Source organism: Bombus pyrosoma, linkage group LG4 (assembly GCF_014825855.1).
Source record: "Bombus pyrosoma isolate SC7728 linkage group LG4, ASM1482585v1, whole genome shotgun sequence".
In the NCBI taxonomy this organism is placed as follows: domain Eukaryota; kingdom Metazoa; phylum Arthropoda; class Insecta; order Hymenoptera; family Apidae; genus Bombus; species Bombus pyrosoma.
This window is the reverse complement of record NC_057773.1, coordinates 11,438,218-11,457,880: the sequence shown is the minus strand read 5'-3', so window position 1 is coordinate 11,457,880 and position 19,663 is coordinate 11,438,218. Positions and strand designations below refer to the sequence as shown.

The following is a 19,663-nucleotide window of genomic DNA, read 5'->3' as shown; positions in this document are numbered from 1 at the left end:
TGGAATGGCCGACAGCGCGAGGCCTTCTCTCGGACACACGATATATTGTGGTTAGATCGACGTGTGCTCGTCGGATTTCCATGTTCAGGAATTCCGTAGGAATTCGTCTACCGTCTCATTCGCCGTGATTTCGCCCGACAGCCTGTCCTTCCTTTTTTTCGCGTGCCTCTTCGTTCGCCATCTTTCCACCCCTTTTCTTTCACCTTGGTGATAAACAGACAACGTTCGTAAAGTCTAACGTAATGCCGTATCTGCTGCGGCCTTTTCTCTTCGTTTCCGCGTCTGCCTTCGATCGCTTTGTATCGTACATCGGAGACTTATCTGTCTGCCTATATGACGCGACGCCTGTCGACGCTACCGTCGAAAATCGAGGCTGAAACCGATATCGAGTCGCGACGAAGCGGCGAGGGTGCGCGAATAATTTTCAGCGGCCAGAACGCCGGCGAATCGATCGTGAAAATTGAATATTCTCGTTAAGAAAATATTTCCACAGGCTCGGCCGCGCGGATTAAACTGGCTTTGAATCTCACCGTTTTCCCGGTTACCCTTCGCCAACCCGTCGTTGCCTGGCGTTTCAAGCACGTCAGCTGTCTCCTCTGTCTGGTCCCTCTGCTGTTCCTACATCGAGGACGCCCGTTTCAAAAATCTTCAGAGCGTCTGGATGCCAAGTCGCAATTAAAATAATTATTTTTAAAGTACGCCATACCGGCGAACGTATGTATCGACGATTATCACGTGCTCGACGGCCGAATCTCGCGTATAAAACTATGCGTTCAGAGAAATAAAACAATTTCTGTTATTTCTGGCAGGATAGTTAAACGTTTGCGGCTGCGGTTATTCCAAATGAAAATGTAAATATTGTATCGAATACATTCGCATGGGTTCTTTTAAATAGGATCGATTCAAAATGGAAATGGTCTGTCGATCGCAGTGTATATATCTTTTCTCAACAATTTTGTTATCGGACGTTTTATCGCGTAGCCATTCTTCAGAAGCCGAGATGCTTCTGGCAGATAATGTTGGCCACCCCAGTATGTGTACCGGAATTTCATAGTGTTTCGTCCACGAGATACTTGCGGTCTGCAGCCGTGTGGTCCACCCCTTGCGACCGCGGACTTGACGGCTGATTGAAAAGTTGCTGCTCCCCCAATCTGCAAGATGAGTCTCCGAAATTAAATCACTGCTGTCGAAGGCGTGGCTTCGTGGGGTATATCGTTGCGGGATCGATGGACCCAGCTCGGATCTTTTCCGCATTCGTTTCGCAGACCATTAGGTCACGTTGAGGGTTGCTTCCAAGAGAACCGTTAAATCTTTTGTGTCTTAAAGGAACAATTATATCGTGGCAGATCGTTTAACTGTCGTTAACCTCGTGTATTCTTGGAAATCTTCCTATTATGATCTAATCATTTATTGTTACGATCGTATTACGATCTTTGTTTGTCGAACGTTCTCCCGTCAGAGGAAACGATCGTCGAGTTGTTGGGGACTCGTGACACGAGAAGGAGACGAGGATGATAGCCGGCGTGCGTGTCACGCTGCAATTTGTCCGAAACGGTTTCGACTCGCAACCGTGGAGACCACCTGGGTAGATCGCATTAACGACATTTTTACGTGAGAGCGCGAGAGACACGCGAGCCAGTCGGTTCAAGTCCTGCGGGAAGAAGGAGGCTCTCGCTGCCGGAAAAAAGAGCGGAAGACGGAGGAACGTGTTTAGTTAATCAGATTAGTGGTGTAATTAGCGGGCCCAGAAATTCGAGCTTGCGCCACGTACCGATGCACCCCGGTTCACCTGTAAATTCTTCGCAGTCGTGTGGGTAATTAGCGATCGCAATTCGTTAATTACACGCATTAACGAGAGACATGGCATCGGGTCCCTGATGGATCTCTGATGGATCCCTGAATCGCATGGCTAGGGATATTCCCTGGTAATTAATTGTCGCCAGTGAAAAAGCGACGCGGACACTTGTCACTCTGGATGATGCTTCCGACGCGGCAAGTCACTGCGGGATACCAACGATAATGAATTAAAAACTCTTCTTTCTCCTGTTAGAAGAATTTTAATATTTACCAATGATCTCGAAGTTGAGCCTAGGAAGACGCGGTTCACCGCCAGTAGTTGCTTCTTTCTCGTAATTAAAATCCAGCAGGCACCGTGTTTCCATTACGCGAGAACGAGAGTCCGACGGGGATGCGAGAGGCAGCTCGTTACAAGAGTTGTCCGAACGTACAGCCCGAGAAAGGGAGGACATTCGGCCTCCATTATGCGGAGGTCACGCGCGTTAGGCCGACATAATATGCGGTGGAGGCCTGTTCTTTTGGTTGGCGAGCGCTCTGTCAGGCTCTCGAGTCAAGCCGCGAAAGGGACGCGCCTCGCGATACGAAGCGGTTAAATGAAAAGCCGTCTTTAGAAAGCCAGCGAAGGCTATATCGCTACGTCAGGTTCTTACGAAAACGAGAACAGAGGGAAGAAGAGGTGGACGACGCATCGTGCCGCGCGACAATCATGGCGCTGCCTCGAGGTTGTTAAGGGAAGTAACCGACGACCTCGTTATTTTCCCTTCGTCCGGCCGCAAACGCGGGGACGTCGATGCAGAGACGCCGAGGAACCCGGTGATATTTTAACCGATCAAGAATCGCTACGACTGTTTTCTTAACAAGAAAGTACAGACTTTGTTGTTCCTGCAAGAAACTCGTCTCCTACATTTTTCTACGATGCTACATCTACGTAAACACCCTTCTTTTGTTTTCGTATTTTCGAATAAGCCTTTCTCGATAGATAGCTTTTAGGATATAGCTAGTGGTATTCTCATTTTCCCTCCTCGTCCTTCCGCATAGACAGTTCATCGTCACGTTTCTACGTTTTGTCAGACACTTTCCGACGAATTCCGAGACAGTAAACAGACGCCACGTCGCGTCGCAGCGGTTCTTAATTAAGATTTACGGGCGGTCTGGCCACCGCGACCTTCGACCCCGATCGGTCGAAAGCAATCGGAAGCAATTTCCCGGGGATGCGTAAGACATAAACCATTCTGACACCAACGTGTTCCCGAGGAATCGGGTCGGGCTTCATCCGCGCGGGGACAGACCGCAGAGGGAGCGCGGAAACGTTGAACGGAAACTACGGACGGACCATCTCATCCGCAGTGCGCTTTAATCAATGCTAACAATCCGTTTATTATTCGAAGGGTCGAGCGAAACCGAGGGACAGGGTGGAACGAAACCATGACTTTTCGTGAAGCTTGCGAGGGTCAGTACCCGCCCACAGGTCGATGAAATTGCGTTATCGCGTCCAAGCGACGCCAAATCGACGCCAAATCGACGCGGTTGGGCTAACACTCGAGCGTGTCCCTCGTTCGTCTTCAAAGGAACGTTGGGGCGCGAATTGAAAACACTTTCAACGAGGACTGTTCGTTTGAAATAAACGGTTACCTTGCGTACGCTGTGTTTCATTGGTCGGAAGTGACCCAAGAGACCGGAATATTTGCGGAAAGAATTAAACGACCAGGGGTTGGTGTAAAATTGTCCTTGGAATCTCGGAGATCGAACGCCGCGAGTACATTCATCGAAGCAAGTTCTTCTTTCGTAAGTTACTTCTTCAGGAAGCTCTATATATATCGAGCCGTGACTGGTCATAAGAAAATTGGAATTGGGCCACTCGTTCGAACGCAATTAAAGTTCCAACTCGGCTACCGCTGATTTATGGATCGTAAAGAAGATTCGTTACTCGTCCCAATAGTTCTCTTTGTTTTAAATAGAATTCGCTCTCAATGGCATGGCGGCGCGAGCTTCGCTCTCTGCCAGCTCGTTCCTTTCGTTTCTTTTGCCTTCGTAGAACTTTCGTCCTCGCGAGTTGCCTTCAACCTTCGCATCGTCATTGCCAAGTTCGTTACTCCTTCCGTCGCGAGTGCGTTATTTCGCATAGGAAAAGTGCACGCCGTTTCCAACCGTTGCACGCGTGACGAAACAATTGTAAATGATTATTGCCCGCGATAATATCAACCGGCGTCCTCTTTACGCTTACAATCGTGCGCAGTCCGAGTGTACTCGGGGTTCGCGCGTGCATTTTTCGAGCAGGGGCCCACAAAGACGCCGCGGTTTTAATTACAATGCAATTTTCCTTGCGTCGCTCGCCCCCTTTGAAACGCCGTTAGGCTTCCACTCGAACACACGGAGCAATCACGCGCTCGTACGCGAGTATTGGTTGTGGCGGTCTCGTGGCGACGTAGCGTACCGCTACGTTTTGATCCGCGAAGATTAAAGGAACCCCGCCCTTTTCTCTCCCTTCTGTGTATCACGATACACCGACTCATCCCCCCGAGCCGCAACATAGCGTCTACCGCAAGTGCGCAAATATCCCGAAGACCCGCAACGACTATTCCCCGCGATAGTCTCCTTCGGACCGTAGACATTTGTCGGGCTGCAGCGTCTAAGTGCCTGCAAATCGACTCAAAGTGGTAAATACCACAAAGCGGTATACAAGCGTGAAAATATTTCGATTTTGAGTAAACGGATATTTCATCATCGACAACGTATAGGCTTCGCAGATGTTACAAGAAAAAAAAAAAAAAAAAGAAAAATTCGATTTCGAATTATTATCGTATTATTTTCTCATCGGTTCATCGCTTAGGAAACTACTTACATATATATCCACCTGCCATTAGTCGAGATGCCGTGTAAACGCCATTTGCGATCCAATTCTAGCTGATAAATTCCAGAAAACGCACGAGTCACTGGCGGAATAGATATTCAGCCTGGGGAGAGAGGACGCAAGAACTATAATGGATTATCGGTCGAGGGAGGTTGATCGGTAATCGAATATCAGTCGGGGTTAAAATCCATCAAATCCTCCTGCAGCATCCGTCGACGCGACAAGTTACTCTCGCTTTCCCATCTATCGATCTCGCTCGATCGCGCGGCTGGTGAACTGCAGTCTCATTGTTATCGCACGGTCACGACGTTCGTTGGGACGTTTCATCGCGCGTGCTTAACGTACTTTGCCTGTCTGTTACGAGCGTGGCCCGAGCAGAGATCGTTCTCTGGAAACTTAACTTTTTACGAGGATCGAAAGCCCGACGGTGGTTGGCTCTTCGAGCGGGAAAACGAGCCTACGAATGCCGAGTAATTTCTTTGTCGTCCTTTAGAAGCGACGTTCCCTGGATATAAATCAAGGAGACCTCTTAAGGGTGGCGTGATTCAGCGGAACGCTTTTGTCGTAGCCAAGTGGTCCTTCCTCTCTTGCTTTTCGCCCTGATACTTTATACCGAGTCGAGGAGGACGTTCGGAATCCAGTCCTCCGCGAAGACTGCAAACGACGCGTTCCACCGTTGTTCTTTCCTCCGAGCGATTTTCCATGCTGCCTGTGATCAACGATCGACCATCTTTTCCACTGATTTTATTCCACTCTACGCGCACGCGATGTTTGGTACACGCGGTACCCGATTACCGATGAATGATCGATGACGATGGAAAGTTCGACGCGGTAAAAGCGAGACGACCAAAGTGGACAGCGTTGCGAGAACGAAACATTCGTAACGTTATTGTTTGGAGGCCGACGAAGCTCACCACTGTTAAGGCTGACGTTCCCATCCGTCATGATGTCGTCGGGCGTCCACGAGCCTTTCAACCCTCATAGAGGCGCCATCACCAGCGCGACGGAACCCCATGTGCGCGTGGCGCGAGCGTAATCGTGCACCAGGTGCCTCGCTAACGTCTCCTAACGAAGGACACAACCCCCGTCGTGCTTTTCGTCCATTTTCTTCCTTTCACCTGTCCCTCCCTGCCACTCCGCCCCTCCGTCCCTCCTCCTCCCTTTTTTTCTTCTTTCTTTTCCCAACAGGAGAGGCAAGACACTCGGAAAGACGGGCCTGCTTCTCTTAACAAGCATTGAGCAACTCTCTCTCGGTACTCGGGACGTAAAAGGGACTTTTTGCTTGTTAGATTGTTTGCTCTTGTCGAATGGGAGAGGGTAGAGGAGATTCGGTTTTTGCTGCGGAGTATAACACGGCGTTCGTCTTCTTTTAGAAAGAGCTGCACGTTGCAGCGGGTAACGTGCACTTTTTTGTCGGTCTTCCACAGTCGATCGGCTCGCAGAGATCGTCGAAGATCGTGAGATCCTTAGATGCTATCGCATCGTTAGATATGCAATGCCGCAAAAAAAAAAAAAAAAAAAACACGATGGGACAACTGCCCCCGAATAATATTTGTTCACGCTTGTACCGCTAAGGGCCCTCTTCTCGCGGTCCGTCGAAGTTCGTGATTCGGAGATTCGTTAGCAGCGTTCACTGCTCCCACTTTTCTTTGTTCCCCGGTAAAAATCGTAATGAGTGCGGGGAGACATCTTCAAGATGTAATATAAGACGAGAACGGCGAAAGAAATACATTCTGAGAAATGGTAGGACGTGCCGAAGTTACTTTATACATAGCAAGTAACGCTTGAAGAGATCACCGTCATACAGGCTGTAGTATTATAGAAACTTATTGAAACTTGCACGATAATTTCCCGTTTCTATCGTCCGTTGTGTTGAGATTTTAATTTTTTTCTATTATCCTATGAGATTTAATCAATTATTCGTCAGCACTTATTCCTGTTAAATCAACGAGGCGGTTTTATTCCTGCCTCTACTTGCCGATATCGTCTATAAGCGGCATAAGTATCCACATGGATATCTCTGCAGATTTTACAAATCCTTTGACCAAACAAGTGGCGAGGATCTGGCAGGTGCCATTTGCCATTGAAATCCTACTGCCATTAGAGACGTCCGATCTAAATCCCGCTGGCATTTGCGCACCGGATTGTCGTCTTATCCTCGTGTCTCTCTCTCCTTCCGTCTTTCTCTATCGTACACGTTCCTCTCATTTTCTCCGGGACGCGCATTCTCTGCCTTCGTCCGCGTTACTCGCGTTCACCCTCCTGCATTTCGGTCTTGTTATTTCACTACTCGACCCTTCGCGCCGTCCGGTTACTCGCCAATGTAGAATTTCTCGTGGACCGTTTCTGGCAGCGAACGTTACCCTGTTAAGATCCACAAAGCAAACAGCGGGCCGGAGATAAGAGTGTCCTTCGGGAGCCCGCCAAGGATAACAGAGAGCTTTAAAAGGTTCGTGACGTCCTTGTCGCCACTTTCCGTGCGGACGTTCTTCAAATTCGATTCGCCGTTCGTTGTTCTCTCGCTATACTAACGCGTGATGCAGCTTTTTTTTCCAAGCACCGTTACACGCTTTTCCCTCCTTTTCTTCATAGAATATAAAACATTAAAATTGAGACCAAAGTAGAGTAAATTTTCACGACAGCCTACGACACGAGGGACGCCATTGGCAGACGAACGGATGATTTCTGCCTTGTTCGTTCAATTTTCATAATGTAGCTGTTCATTCAATTTCCAGAACGAACGGTGGGTCGCTTCCTGGCGTCCGTCGACTGGCGCCCCATTGACAATGCCGCTTTTCAATTCGGCTTCTTATTACGTATTCAATTAATCCGTAGATCTTATGCATCGCGGATACGTCCTGCACCGCGTTTCTCCAGACGTCCGCGAGAGAAACGTACAAGGGTCGAGCGGCAGTCGAGTTAGCAAAATAACGGAAATAATTTAAAACTTTATCAACGCTGAGTATACCGGATTTCCTTGGTCTAAACGGAGGTGCATTAAAGGGATTAGTTGCTGGAGAAATATTGCACAGAGTCGGTGGGCGTTGTATTCTTTCGTAGTCCAAGAAGAAAATGCTGAAAGGGACACAATCGATAACGCTGAAATTCTCTTACAAGGGTGTAACGTGCGCGATCATCTCCCTGATCTGTTACTCGCGTGAGATTCTCCATCGTCGAATGATGAGATTAACCATGGAATCCGATAAATCATCGTCGTCTACCTCTAAATATATCAACGGATAGATCCCGTATTTACTCCGTGGCGAATCTAGGTCTCTTAGCTGACACGAATACCATTTTCTCGTCTCTGTCAACGTTAAAGACGATTGCACGATCTGCGCGCAATCCGGCAGCCTAGATACTGTTGTTTTTCGCGGTGGTTCAGCCGGTCTTGGGCTGTTTCGTTCCTCATTTTCGTAGATGCAGCGATGCGAGAGAGCTGACTGTGTCCCGCGATGATTATTCGGAGTGATCAGGGAAAGGGGGGGGGGATGTTCCCTGCAATGCATAGGGCAAACTCGAGCGTAAGAGATTGCTCTCTGCTCCGCTTTTCTATCTTCGACCGTTATCCTTGAGTTTTCCCTTTGTCTGGCTCTTTGGCCCTGACGCGACGGCTCCTTTAACGCCCTTGTGTCAGTTAGTCAATCAACGGAATCTAGCGGTTCTACGCACGCCTTTCAAAAGCCCTTAGCGCCGCCGATATTAAAAGAGACGCGTCCCTTATCCCGTTCCCGCCGACCCTCTCTTCCCTATTTCCACCTATCCCACGGAATGAAAAAAATCATCCCTGTGGAGGATCGAGCGGAAGTTCACACGATAGTTTTCGTGGCTACGAACAGGCGAGTCGTGAGGAGTTAATAATTCAGGCCGATCTGTTTCTCCTGTAAAAACTCCGTTATTGAAAAACAGACAGCTCGTAAATTATCGCGGGAACAATGAAACGCTCGTGATACGAAAATCGTAGTGATCTAAAGGCCTGTACACACTGGCATACTATCGCCGGCAACGTTGTATACCGACAGTCGGTTGTCTGTACAGATCTGATCATTGCACGCTTAGAAATCGGCCGATTTCACCTCGTTCGACGTCTGAGGCACCGAGGTTCGCGTTCACGTCAGTTTTGCTTGAAACATGGACCCACCTGTCGTAGCTGCTGTCACGTACGTAATAATTGCAAGAATCGAAGAAAAAGAGAAGATGGTGGCAGAAACGATCGATCCTAGTAACGGAGTTATTGCAATGTTGGTGACCTTAACAAATTGCCGAGACAACTTGCCAACGACAGTTGGGATGCAACGTTGCCAGCGATCGCGTCCCAGTCTGTATAGGCCTTGACGGCGTGGTTTAGCTCGGAATATTAACCCCTTCACCGTAACAAACCACTTTATTCCGAAACAAAACACGCGACAGAATGAAGAAAGACATCCCCGTTCGTTCGACCAACCGGCCGTCTCTAATTTGATCGCTGCACACGGCGAGGGAGGGGATGATGGCATTGAGACAGGTCAGTCCGCTGTGAAAATCGGATATATACCGGCCCCGTTAACCCATCCGCCAGGGGGAAATCCAGTTATGATTCCGTGTGAGCGGAGCCGTTTTGTTGTTTTTAGCTGGCGGTTAGCTACGAATCGCGCTCGACGATCTCTCGGTCGGTGGTCGCTCGCTCGCGAAATCGATTAGTTAGGCGAAACAATAAGCGGACGATAAATTAGGTTTACGAACAATCGGGGATATAACCGTTCCGTCGTGAAATGGTTTCGGAGATTCGATTGATTTTCCTACCGAACGTAGAACCGTAGAACCGTGTATCAGAAGAATATAATTTCAAACGCGATCTTTCGTTTTCCTGGTGTCCTTTGCCACTTGAAGAAGAATAACAGGGCAGCGGGTACTGGCAGCTAATGAAACGGCCAAGTCGTTTTCTTCTTCGTAATATTTATCGCGCGGTGGCAGCGGTTTGCGAGCTCGATAACCACAATCGAGTTTGTTACCTGCTTTTATTTCGTGTTTGGACGTGGAACTTTGTTTCGGGCACGTTTGCACGTTAACCAAGGGTACCATGGCGAGACCATACGACCATCTACATCGTGCCAACTCCTTCCATCGCTTCTCCTAGTTCTCTCAACCTCCTTCTCGTCCCGTCTTTCTCGCTTCATCCCTCTCTCCGCAAATTCCGTCTCCCTTCTCCGACAAGCTCCTACATCCATCCCCCCTTGCCACTGTTGGTGGTTCCGGGGAAAATATTAGCCGCGGGCTTCGTAGCGTTAAAGGGGGACGGTTAAATTAATAATTCGCAAATTGCCAAGAGAAATGCCGCTCGTACCTCAGGCCCGGCATCCCCCTCCACGTCTCGTTGCTCCTTTTCGCTGCAGTTCGCGGCGTTTCGTCTCGGCTGCGAGGGTGGAACCAACGACGCAGGCCAGTCCGTCGACTCGAAACCACCGCTATTTTCGACAACCATCGTCGGTTAAACGACTAATTAGCCTCGCGAGGTCACGGTAAGATGGTTCGTCGGTATTCTTGAGAACGTTCAAGCATCGACTTCGTTAGCCTTTCTTGCGTCGCAAGACTCTCGCTTTTTCGTGTCCTCCAAGAGAATTTCTTGGAAACCGTCTCTCCTTCTGCTTGAGATTAATTATGCTCACGGTTGACTCGTTATTACGATCGGGGACACGATTTCTCTTTTGTCGGGGGCACGATTATCAACCGTGGCGTTGAACACTGTGATCAACCGAGTTTTTTCTCCATGGGCACCGCGTTTCCGATGTCGAGAGATAAATTCCGGTGCAGCACGTGGAATGTACCGACGCGACTCGACGAAGAGGAAAAAAGAGGAAAGGGGCGAGACAGCAGGGGACGTTTACCGATTTCGCCTAGCGCCGCTAATAATACTAATCGGTCGACCGTCTGCGCGAAGGTGGTCGTTTCCTCCGCGGACACCCCGTGTATATAGCGCGACTGGCTGAATAATTTCACCGGTAACCGTAATTACGGGGCCCCGTTCGAAGACACGGCACGGGCCCGCGTCCAACTGCGTCGTTCTGTAACGAAACTTATTATTGCCAACGCAAACAACGTTATTATCGTGTTCCGGAATGGAACTTTCAAAAATTCTATTAATATTTATGCACGCAGTAGATAGTTACGAGGCACGAAGAAAGTCGCCTCGCGTTTCACCAGTATCAATGTCGTTATACGCTGGAAGATTCCACGAAAGGTGCTCGAGTTTCATCTTAACGTTGCTCTCGTGAATCGCTTTATAATCGTAACATGATTGATAGCCAAAGAAGGATGATACGTAATTATCGGCCCCCTCGTTAATAATATCGAACAGTGATCCGCGCGCAAAGAAGCTTACATTGTTGGATTATTAAAGATGCAGCGTTAAAGATGGTATAAACTGGCGAAGTTTGGCGGATCCATTAATTTTCGAAAGATTGCTACGGAGACGAGATAAATAATCGGCGAGGGGAAATGCAGAAGATACATCGGCGAGACGCGCGCCGGGTCTATCTATCCTCCGGATAGTTGGAAAGGCTGAAAAGACTTTCTAGCCGATTCGATGCAATATCCGTCGCGTAGCCGGATCGGATGGCGACGCTTGGAATACGTTCGGAGGACTATCGCTCTCGGCGCGTGTACTTTAGAAAACACGGTAGCCTTCTTTTATTTCTGGCGAGCTGAGCGGGCGCGGACGATCGAGCACGTGTACACGGGAAATTGAAGGATGAAGATAAATGAGAATTCTGCCGCGACGGACTATCAATATTGCGCGTATCGTGCATTCAGGGACACGTTGTCTACGTAGCCAGTCGGCTGAAGTATGGAATCCCGCGCCAAACGATCGACCGCGTCATTCTTATTTGCAACCGAGACTTCCGGTCTGTTCTTTCTTCGCCGCGTCGTTTTCACCTCGCCCGTCCAGTCGACGTTCTCCGCTTAGCGCGTATTTCGATTAAGATCGAAGATTAATTTTCTGGTGTCGAGAGCGAATTATCCGGGTCTCTTTGAATATAATTGGAAGAAAATCGCCGGTGAATGACGCAGCTTCTAGACTCCCTCCGCTCTGGACAACCTTTCTCTTTAATTATATTTAATAATGGCAGCTGTGTTCAGTCGGGAAAAGTCGATCGTGCCCCTTCCCCCCTCCCCTAGTATTCAGGCCAGTTTGACGCAAGTTTCGAAAAGCGATCGATCTCTTTGATTGATAAGCTCGGCGACCGTGAACGAATCTTGGAAAATCTGCGGCGATTTGGTTGGCCGCGACCAGTAATTCCGAAAGTCTCTTTCGAGAGATAGTTCGAGAACGAGGGAAGGGATTGTGGGCTAAAGATCCAGACACGCTTTAACGAGCCGTGTACGAGGTAACAAGACCGAATGCAGGCTTCGCAACCCTTTCTTTCGTCGGTGCGGAGCAAAGGAAGATTGCGATTTCGAGTGCTTCGGGCGCCTTTTCAACATGTTAATTGTATATTTGAGGTAAGGTGATAAACAAGCCTGTGGCTCGGTAGCTCGCTGCCGTTGGAGTCTTCATTACAGCTGGTAATATATAACCGAGGCCCCTGAGGGGGCACTCTCGATGTTCTAGAAGAAGTTATGAACTCCGATATACCCGGTGACCCGGCAACGATTACTTGTCGAACGTTGCTCTCTCGACCGAGCTCGATCAGCGAAATTTGATTTCAGGTCAAAAGATTAGCCATCGAGGCAGCTCGAAAGCACCGATTACCGGAGGAATAATCGACGGCTAGGCATATTTCCCTTAATGTCTTCCACTTTTCTTCCCTCTTGTTCTCGATTTGGTCTCGAGTCATTCGGACGTTAATTCGAATTTTAATTCGCGATGTTAGAGCGACGAGCGCAATTGTCCCCTGCGGAGAAGGGAAGCTGGCAGGGCGCAATCTCGTCGAAAGCGGATTGCCGCGAGTTCGTCGAATCGTCTAATCGCGATCTCGCATCTGCCGGTGCCACTGCCTCGCAGCGTACTCCGGATAAGGGCTCGAGCAGCGGAGAGAAAAAAAAGTGAAAAAGACGAGAGAAACCCGCGTGATCACGGTTGTATCGTGAAAGCAGCTCTCTCGCAACGTGCACGCATACACGCGCGATCGATTGGCCTTCGGGTCCGGAGGTGCGAACCGGTTCCTCGAGCGCGACTCGATTTTCGACGTGGAATTCGGAGCCGAGCGAAGGAGACCGGCTTCCTGCAACCCTCTTCAGACGTTTCGGACCAGGGGTTCGCTCGGACCGCTTTTCTCGGGGCCGAGCGAAAGAACCGCAGAAAGAAGTAGAAGAGGAAGAAGAAGCAGCGGCGCTTTATCCGCGAAACAGAGGTAGACAGAGACGCGCAGACACGCCCCCTCGGTGTCAGATTTTATTTATCGCACCGTGGTTTTTTGTTTCACGGTAAATACTCCGGGCATTTAGGAGTAAGACGTTCCCCGATTTATGGTCTCCGGCCTGCCCCGAGTCCTTCTTCTTATTCCTCTGCTTCGTCGAGCGCCCTTGAATCCTTTTTCTCCTCTCGACTCGAAACGTAGCCCTTCTGGATCCTCCTCCCGTTTTCGGCCTTCCGCGTCGCGATTCCTCTTTCGTCGAACTCCACGTTCATTTCAAGTCAGAGCAACGTTCATTTCCCGGCTCTTTCGTTTCAGATAAACATGGAAGCTGTCACGTCGACCGATTACGATTCGTCCAACCTCAGCAGAAATTTTAATCAGGTGGGCTTCAACACTTACAACTACTCGCAGTTCGAGGAGAAATATAAGCCGCGGCAAGTGTTCAAGTACGGCGACGAGTATCTGGAGTACGGTCGCAACTCGGTCAGACTGGGGCTGAACGAGAGGTTCGCGAGATTATCGTCGAGGCATCAAGACGGTGTCGGGAAAATCGATCAGAGGTACTTGCGGAGTCACTCGCAGCCCGAGAGACAGCACCATTCGACCCACGAGACACGATCCAAGTCGCAAGATTCGCGAGAATTAACTTTCTATCAGATCGATCCGCCCGTCAGAGCGGAGAACGTCCAACATCATTCGAAGGCTCATCGTTCCGCGGTGGAGAAGGGCCAGGGCAAAAAAGAACTGACCTTCTACGAGATCGATGGGCCCGCGACGCAAGAAAAGGCGAAAGACGGCAAGTTCGAGAGCTGCAAGGACAGAAGCGACAAACGGGACAAGTCGCACACCGTCCAGGAAAAAGCGATCCCTCCGAAGCACGCGAAGCAGGGCCATCAGGAACAGAAGACGAACGCGCCGCCGAACTATCAGCTGAATAGATCGCAGTCTGACCTAACGGAATGTCAACTGCCAAATTATTACAGGCATCAGAACAATCCTTACATCGATCCACCCAAGTACAGACAATTCGACAGACCGCCCAAGTATCAGGAGACGCCACCGAGGTCCGAACCACCTCCGAAGTACTCGGAAGTGGCTAGACGCCAGGACGATTACAAACGCGTGCAGGTGAGTCCGACTCTCGTACGTATAATTGCGTTTCTCTTATGTTGCCAAGAATCATCTTCCTGTTCCCTGGATTCCTATATTCCCAGTTTCCTACGGGAATTAAGTTTTCGCGAATTCAGAACAATTAGCGGTAACGCGTAATGTTGTCAATTGGACAGGAGGACAGAAGCAAACGACAAGGTGGAGGAGTAGGAGGAGGAGGAGGAGGAGGAGGAGGAATAGGAGGAGGGAGTATAGGTACCGGTACCGGTGGTGGCGTTGGCGGTGGCGGCAGCGGCGGTGGTGGTAACTCCAGCAGGGGAACCGGCGGCACTCATGGCGCCGAGACGCCCTCTAATCTGGCCAGTATCACGCCAACCGCGCGAGAAGCAACACGCGGTCCTTCATCGCGGTCGCGACTCCCGTACAAGTCGTGCGACACGCGTTGCCCGAACAACAATAACAATAATAACACGAGCAAGGAGGAGGCGTACGAGGATGGTACCGAGGACTGCGAAGTGATATCGTCGTCGAGGTGTCACGCGGACTCGTCCAAATCGTTCCACCATCATCAAAATCGGTCTTGCGGAATCGGTGTGGGAAGCGGTGGTGGTTGTGGTACCGTTTCTGGTAATGTTTGCCACGGTGGTTCCGGTGTGCCGTGCGACTCGTCGACGTGCGACCGATACAAGGGTGCCGTGGATTCTTTGTTGAAGGCTAGTGAGGCGGTACAAGGACGTTTGTGCGACAGATCGATGTTGAAGATCGAGAAACCGTCGACGAAGGCAATTCTTCACGGTATCGAGGGCATCGGAAAGTGCGGCGATAGAATGAAATCGGCCCAAGAACTCGGTTACGGGAAGCACGAGACCGGCAAGTCTAAGAGTCACGATGTCGGTCACGGGTTCAAGGTCGAGAACATTAAATACTACGGCGAGTTAAAGGGTTACGATTTTAAATCGTACGGGACTATCGATAAGCCGACGGTTGTTTCTGCCCACGAGAAATCGCATTTGCACGGGCCGGAGAAGAACGGTCACGAGAAGTGTCACTCGAAAACGTCCTCCTCGTCCGCGATGCAGAGTTACGGCCTGTCCAAGGTCGCCGGTGAACGTCCAGCGGAGAAGAGCGTGTACGCCGATCACTATTATCACCGATCGTCGCACTCGAAGCCGCAAAGCGCGTATCAAGTGTACCAGGAGACCAAGTACTCGTACAACGTGAGCGGGGTACCAGGGACGCCGGCGCAGGCCAGCGCAGCCGCAGCTTTCTTCGCAAGGTCAGTTACTCAATCAACTATACTACTCGCGATCACGCGCGTCCACCTGTTTCCGCTCAAGATTTACGACTCTGCCGTTCATTCTTCCCTGGTCATTGTTCCTTCTGGCTATTTGTAATTGTCCACCGTCTGACTACCGTTTGTTTACGCGACGCCTCCTTCGGCTGGACGTTCGTTCGGTTGCGAAACAAAACTTATCGTTCACCTTTGACGAAACGTATCGTCCTGTGACACGGAATATTCCTATAAGCTATTCGTCCATTCGCCCTTCTTGTATTCCGAAATCGTAACTTTCCAACCTAACGCCTATCGTTTTTTATTTGTTTCGTTTTTTGTCACTAACTAGAGTCTAGCAGTATTGTTTATTTTCGCGAGCGCCTTTCTTGATACGTTGGCACGGAAACAGACCATCGCGTTTTGAAAACAAAGCGAACTGGAGCCAATTAAACATCCAAGGGCTCGACTCTGCCTGTTCTCGTGCGCGTGACGCGAGGGCCCGAAAGGAAGAAGGAGTTGCGTTCTCGCGAACAATCGCGGATTCACAGGGTACAGGTTTTCAAAGGTAGCGGTTGCGAGCTACGAAGAGGGTTGCTGCAGATATTCTCGAGACGTCTGCACCTTCGATCTCTGGGGCACGCGTCTTCGACAAACGATCTTGGAACGAGAAGCGTGCAGCTGGGGGCTCGCGTGAGAGCGTTTGGTCGAGCATAAATCGCATGTGGTTTACGCGGCGGGATAAACCTCTTCTCGAGGATATGCGTGTTTTCCCTTTAACCCCAGCCGCGACCTACCTGTCTGTAATAAACCTTACCTCTGGCTGGATGCTTGGAAGTCGAATGGCATTCATCGTGTATTTTGTATCGGTGTTCGCTGGTATCGAGAGCGCGCACGCAGTGCAAGCTGATCGCGTCGACACGGTGCACGATCGCAGTTGTCCGCGAGCGCTATGTCGAGTTATTAGCTGAAGGTAATTACCAGCGGCGCGGTTAATAACGATCTATCGCGAAATCGAGGCTTTCTCAATCGCTGCCATTAATACACGATCCCGGGAAAAGGCGCGCGGTACTTTGTGGAAAGAAAAATTACGCTCTGGAATGTCCCGCGGCGTGCGTCGCGCGTTAACGAAAGGTAAGGCTTCGCGATTTCGAAGAATATTCCAGATCCGGGAGCAGAAGTAATCGCGAACGACCAGCGCCTGTCGCGATAAAAGTTTTCTGGAATGCGTTTTCCTCGAGCTAGTGCTGGCGATCGGCGACGATAAACGCCGTCGCGATTCTCGCTCGATCGGACTTTAAACGGCCGAACGGGCAATCGTATATCGTTAATGGATCGTGGCGTCGGCAATACAGTGGTCCTCGAACGTGATCGTGACCCGGCTGCGAGAACGATTCCGATGGACTCGTCTCACGAGAGAGTGGCGCCTCGCGTCCTTCCTCTTTCTTTCATTGTTGGCTATCCTTCGTTGTTCGTACCGGGATTCGTTGGAATCGGTGTTTACCGTCTCGTAGGAAGTGGCCGAGTGCGACGAGAATTGAAATTAATCGCGCTTCGGCCAGCCATACGACGTATCTGCCGTTTCTTTGTACGACTACTGCTGGTTTGAACGGCGAACGCGCGAGGGTCATTCTGCCTGCCGTTTTCGAACCCAGCCAGTACCGGAGACAATCGCCAGCGAAACGACTTTGCGAATTTATTTTGAGCCCCGAACGCGAAACTTGTCTCGTTTCGAACGAGATTCGCCTTCCTTTTCCCCTCGATATTCCCCCGTTCTCGTCCATGATCGGTCGCCGTGTATACCGGTAGTCTGTGGCAAAGTATTTGGTCGTTGCGAATACAGCCACCTCCCGAAGTCGCCGGAATACGAGTAACGTCCCGTTACTTTCGAACTTCATGAATATTCGGCGCGGCTTCGTCGTCTCGCGTTCGGGAATCCAAAGGAACGAGTATAGCCACTTGTATTACGGGAGGCAACGAGCTTTTTTTTTTCTTCCAGGCTTCTTCCTCGTGTTATCACCACGCGTCAATTTCCCGATGGGTTTGCCCGGGGACTGAAGTGAACTTGGAATTTCACAAGTTCACCGGAGCGGTTCTGGAAGAGATTCTAGCGAAGCTGACGCGACAGATAAAATTGACCAAGGGTGGGTGCAGGTCGCGTTCCCTTGTCCATGGGGGGTAAAGCGCGGAGCGAGGGAAGGTGTGAAACAGAGAGAGGACGCGAGGCGAAGAAGGCGGTGGGCCAAGTCCGCCCGTATTGTTAACCGTCGTGATTTTATTGGCCCTTTATATTGCCTTCACGCTTCTCCCCTCCGTTTCTCGACTCGATGTTCGACTCTTCCTCCGGCCGCCGGGGGCTTCTCTTTATTTCCCTGTCCTTTATTTCAACAACGTTTCGCCTCTCGAAACGTGCTCCGGTTGCCTCGGAACGATTTTTACGAGACGATCGCTCGCCGTCTCTCTGGAGATTGCAATGTCGAGCTTCGAGGAATAACCTCCTTCGCGACACCGTGTCGCATGTTTTCGTCGAAATATCGGCAGAGAAAGAGCATAGAGGGAGGGGGGGGGGAGCAAGAATGTGAATTAACTTGAAAGGAAACGATCGGACGAGGTTGATATTGAAATGCATCGATGTGTACTCACGGTTTAACTCCGCTGCGCTCGATGAGCGCATAATATAGCAGAGACCGGTGACTGTTCGATGAGAAGGGACGCGTTGAAAGAGAATCGACGAAACGAAAGGAAACATCCGGAGTTCTCTTGGTTGAATGACACACGCTCTCTTCTATACATACGTACTCGTATTTATGCCTGCGACGACGTTCGTCTGTGTTTCGTAGAACGGAGTCTAGTCTCGTGCGCGCGTCACCAGATCTTATCGTCGATAGGAGAGTGGTCCTTAATTGGACAGGTGACATTTCCTCTTCAGTTTTCTCGCGTAATTCTCTCCACTCTCTGTTCTTCGCCGAAAGGACTGTTTCTTCTCACGGAGATTGCTCCCGTCGCTGTTCGACTATTTCGGAAGCAACGTAACGACGCGGTTGATACTCGATCTCGATTTATTCCGATTAAGAAAAATTTTTCTTCTTTCCGAACAGAGAGAATAATCGCACGAAAATCAAGAGATCAATTTTCTTGCGCTTTGAGAAGCGGTATCTCGAGTTAACAAGTGTCGGTGAACTCGAAAAGAGGTGGATGGAAGATGCAGAAACGACCTCGAAGGCTGGGCCGCCGGTCCACACCGGCCGAATATATCCGGTAGGTCACCGTGGGTTTGAACTCTTCGTTCAACAGGTAGCGCTCTCGTAGTCCGGGTTTGCCAGCGACCCGTCCCTCTCCATTATATTCATATCATGTAAATGCGCCCTACCGCTCCGGCTGCCTCCTATTTTCCACCCTTGCACCAGACCAGACGCGAGCCTGTACCAAACAGACAGAGAGGGAACGAGTACGTTTGCGAGACGAGAACGGTGTATAGAGAGAAACGGAGAGAAAAAGAGGGACGAATACCGTAGAAGAAGAGAATCGGTCGGGATGACGAGGAGGTCGGGAAAAGAGACGGAATGAGATGAGAGGTACATCGAGATGGGAGAAGGTAGAACTCTACTTTGCATTTATTCTAATGGGATAATACTCGGTGTCTTGGCACCCGGTCGTGGCACCTCGTTTAGTATAATAATTCCTGCAGAATACATCCGCTCCGCGATACCTCTGATTATCTTCGTCGAAGGGGGTTCATATTTTTCTTTTTTCTTCACGAGTCAAGCGTGTTCTTGTATAGGTGAATGCAGGCACGCTAGGCGCCCAGTGTCGTCGCGTGGGCGACACGTACGTAGGCCTGTCCATCTTTTCTTTTATAACGCCAGCCAGTGTTAACGCATCGACTATTAAGTTAAGCGACGTCCGTATGTCACTGTAATACCTACATGGGTCGGGCGGCTATAAAGAATCACCGAAATCACGCTAAAAGGTTCCCAGGAATTAATCTTCTATTTAAAACGGCCGTTTCATCTCGTGTCCACGCATCGTTAACGATCGCGGGACGTCGGGTGGAATACTTGGCTCGAAATCGCGGCTCGAGCCACTCGGCCAACGAGATGTTCGTCCTCTGGTAGACACGCTAGCTAGTTGATAAGCTAGCTCGGCTGTTGTCGGTGTACAATTTGTTCCCGCGTTCACGTTGCCGCTTAATTTTCGGGTCCCGTTGGTTGCCGATCGGTGAAACGAAGGGGCCGGTTTCGCCCGGTTCCGATTGAGACCTCGATTTCGCCAATTAGAAGAGAAATGCGCGTATTACGT

At 50.1% G+C, this 19,663-nt stretch overlaps 1 protein-coding gene across 6 annotated transcripts in view; it reads left to right on the top strand.

Moving 5' to 3' along the window:
- The window catches only part of LOC122566552, a 258,455-nt gene that overhangs the window by 76,707 nt on the left and 162,085 nt on the right, over positions 1-19,663 (top strand). For all 6 annotated transcript variants that reach the window (XR_006316550.1, XM_043723979.1, XM_043723980.1 and 3 more), the window contains 2 exons: positions 13,300-14,112; positions 14,271-15,370. Coding sequence is in view for 5 of the 6 variants with exons in the window: in XM_043723979.1 (XP_043579914.1) it covers positions 13,300-14,112; positions 14,271-15,370 (1,913 nt within the window). In the remaining variant the exon portion in view is untranslated. The remainder of the gene's footprint in view (positions 1-13,299; positions 14,113-14,270; positions 15,371-19,663) is intronic.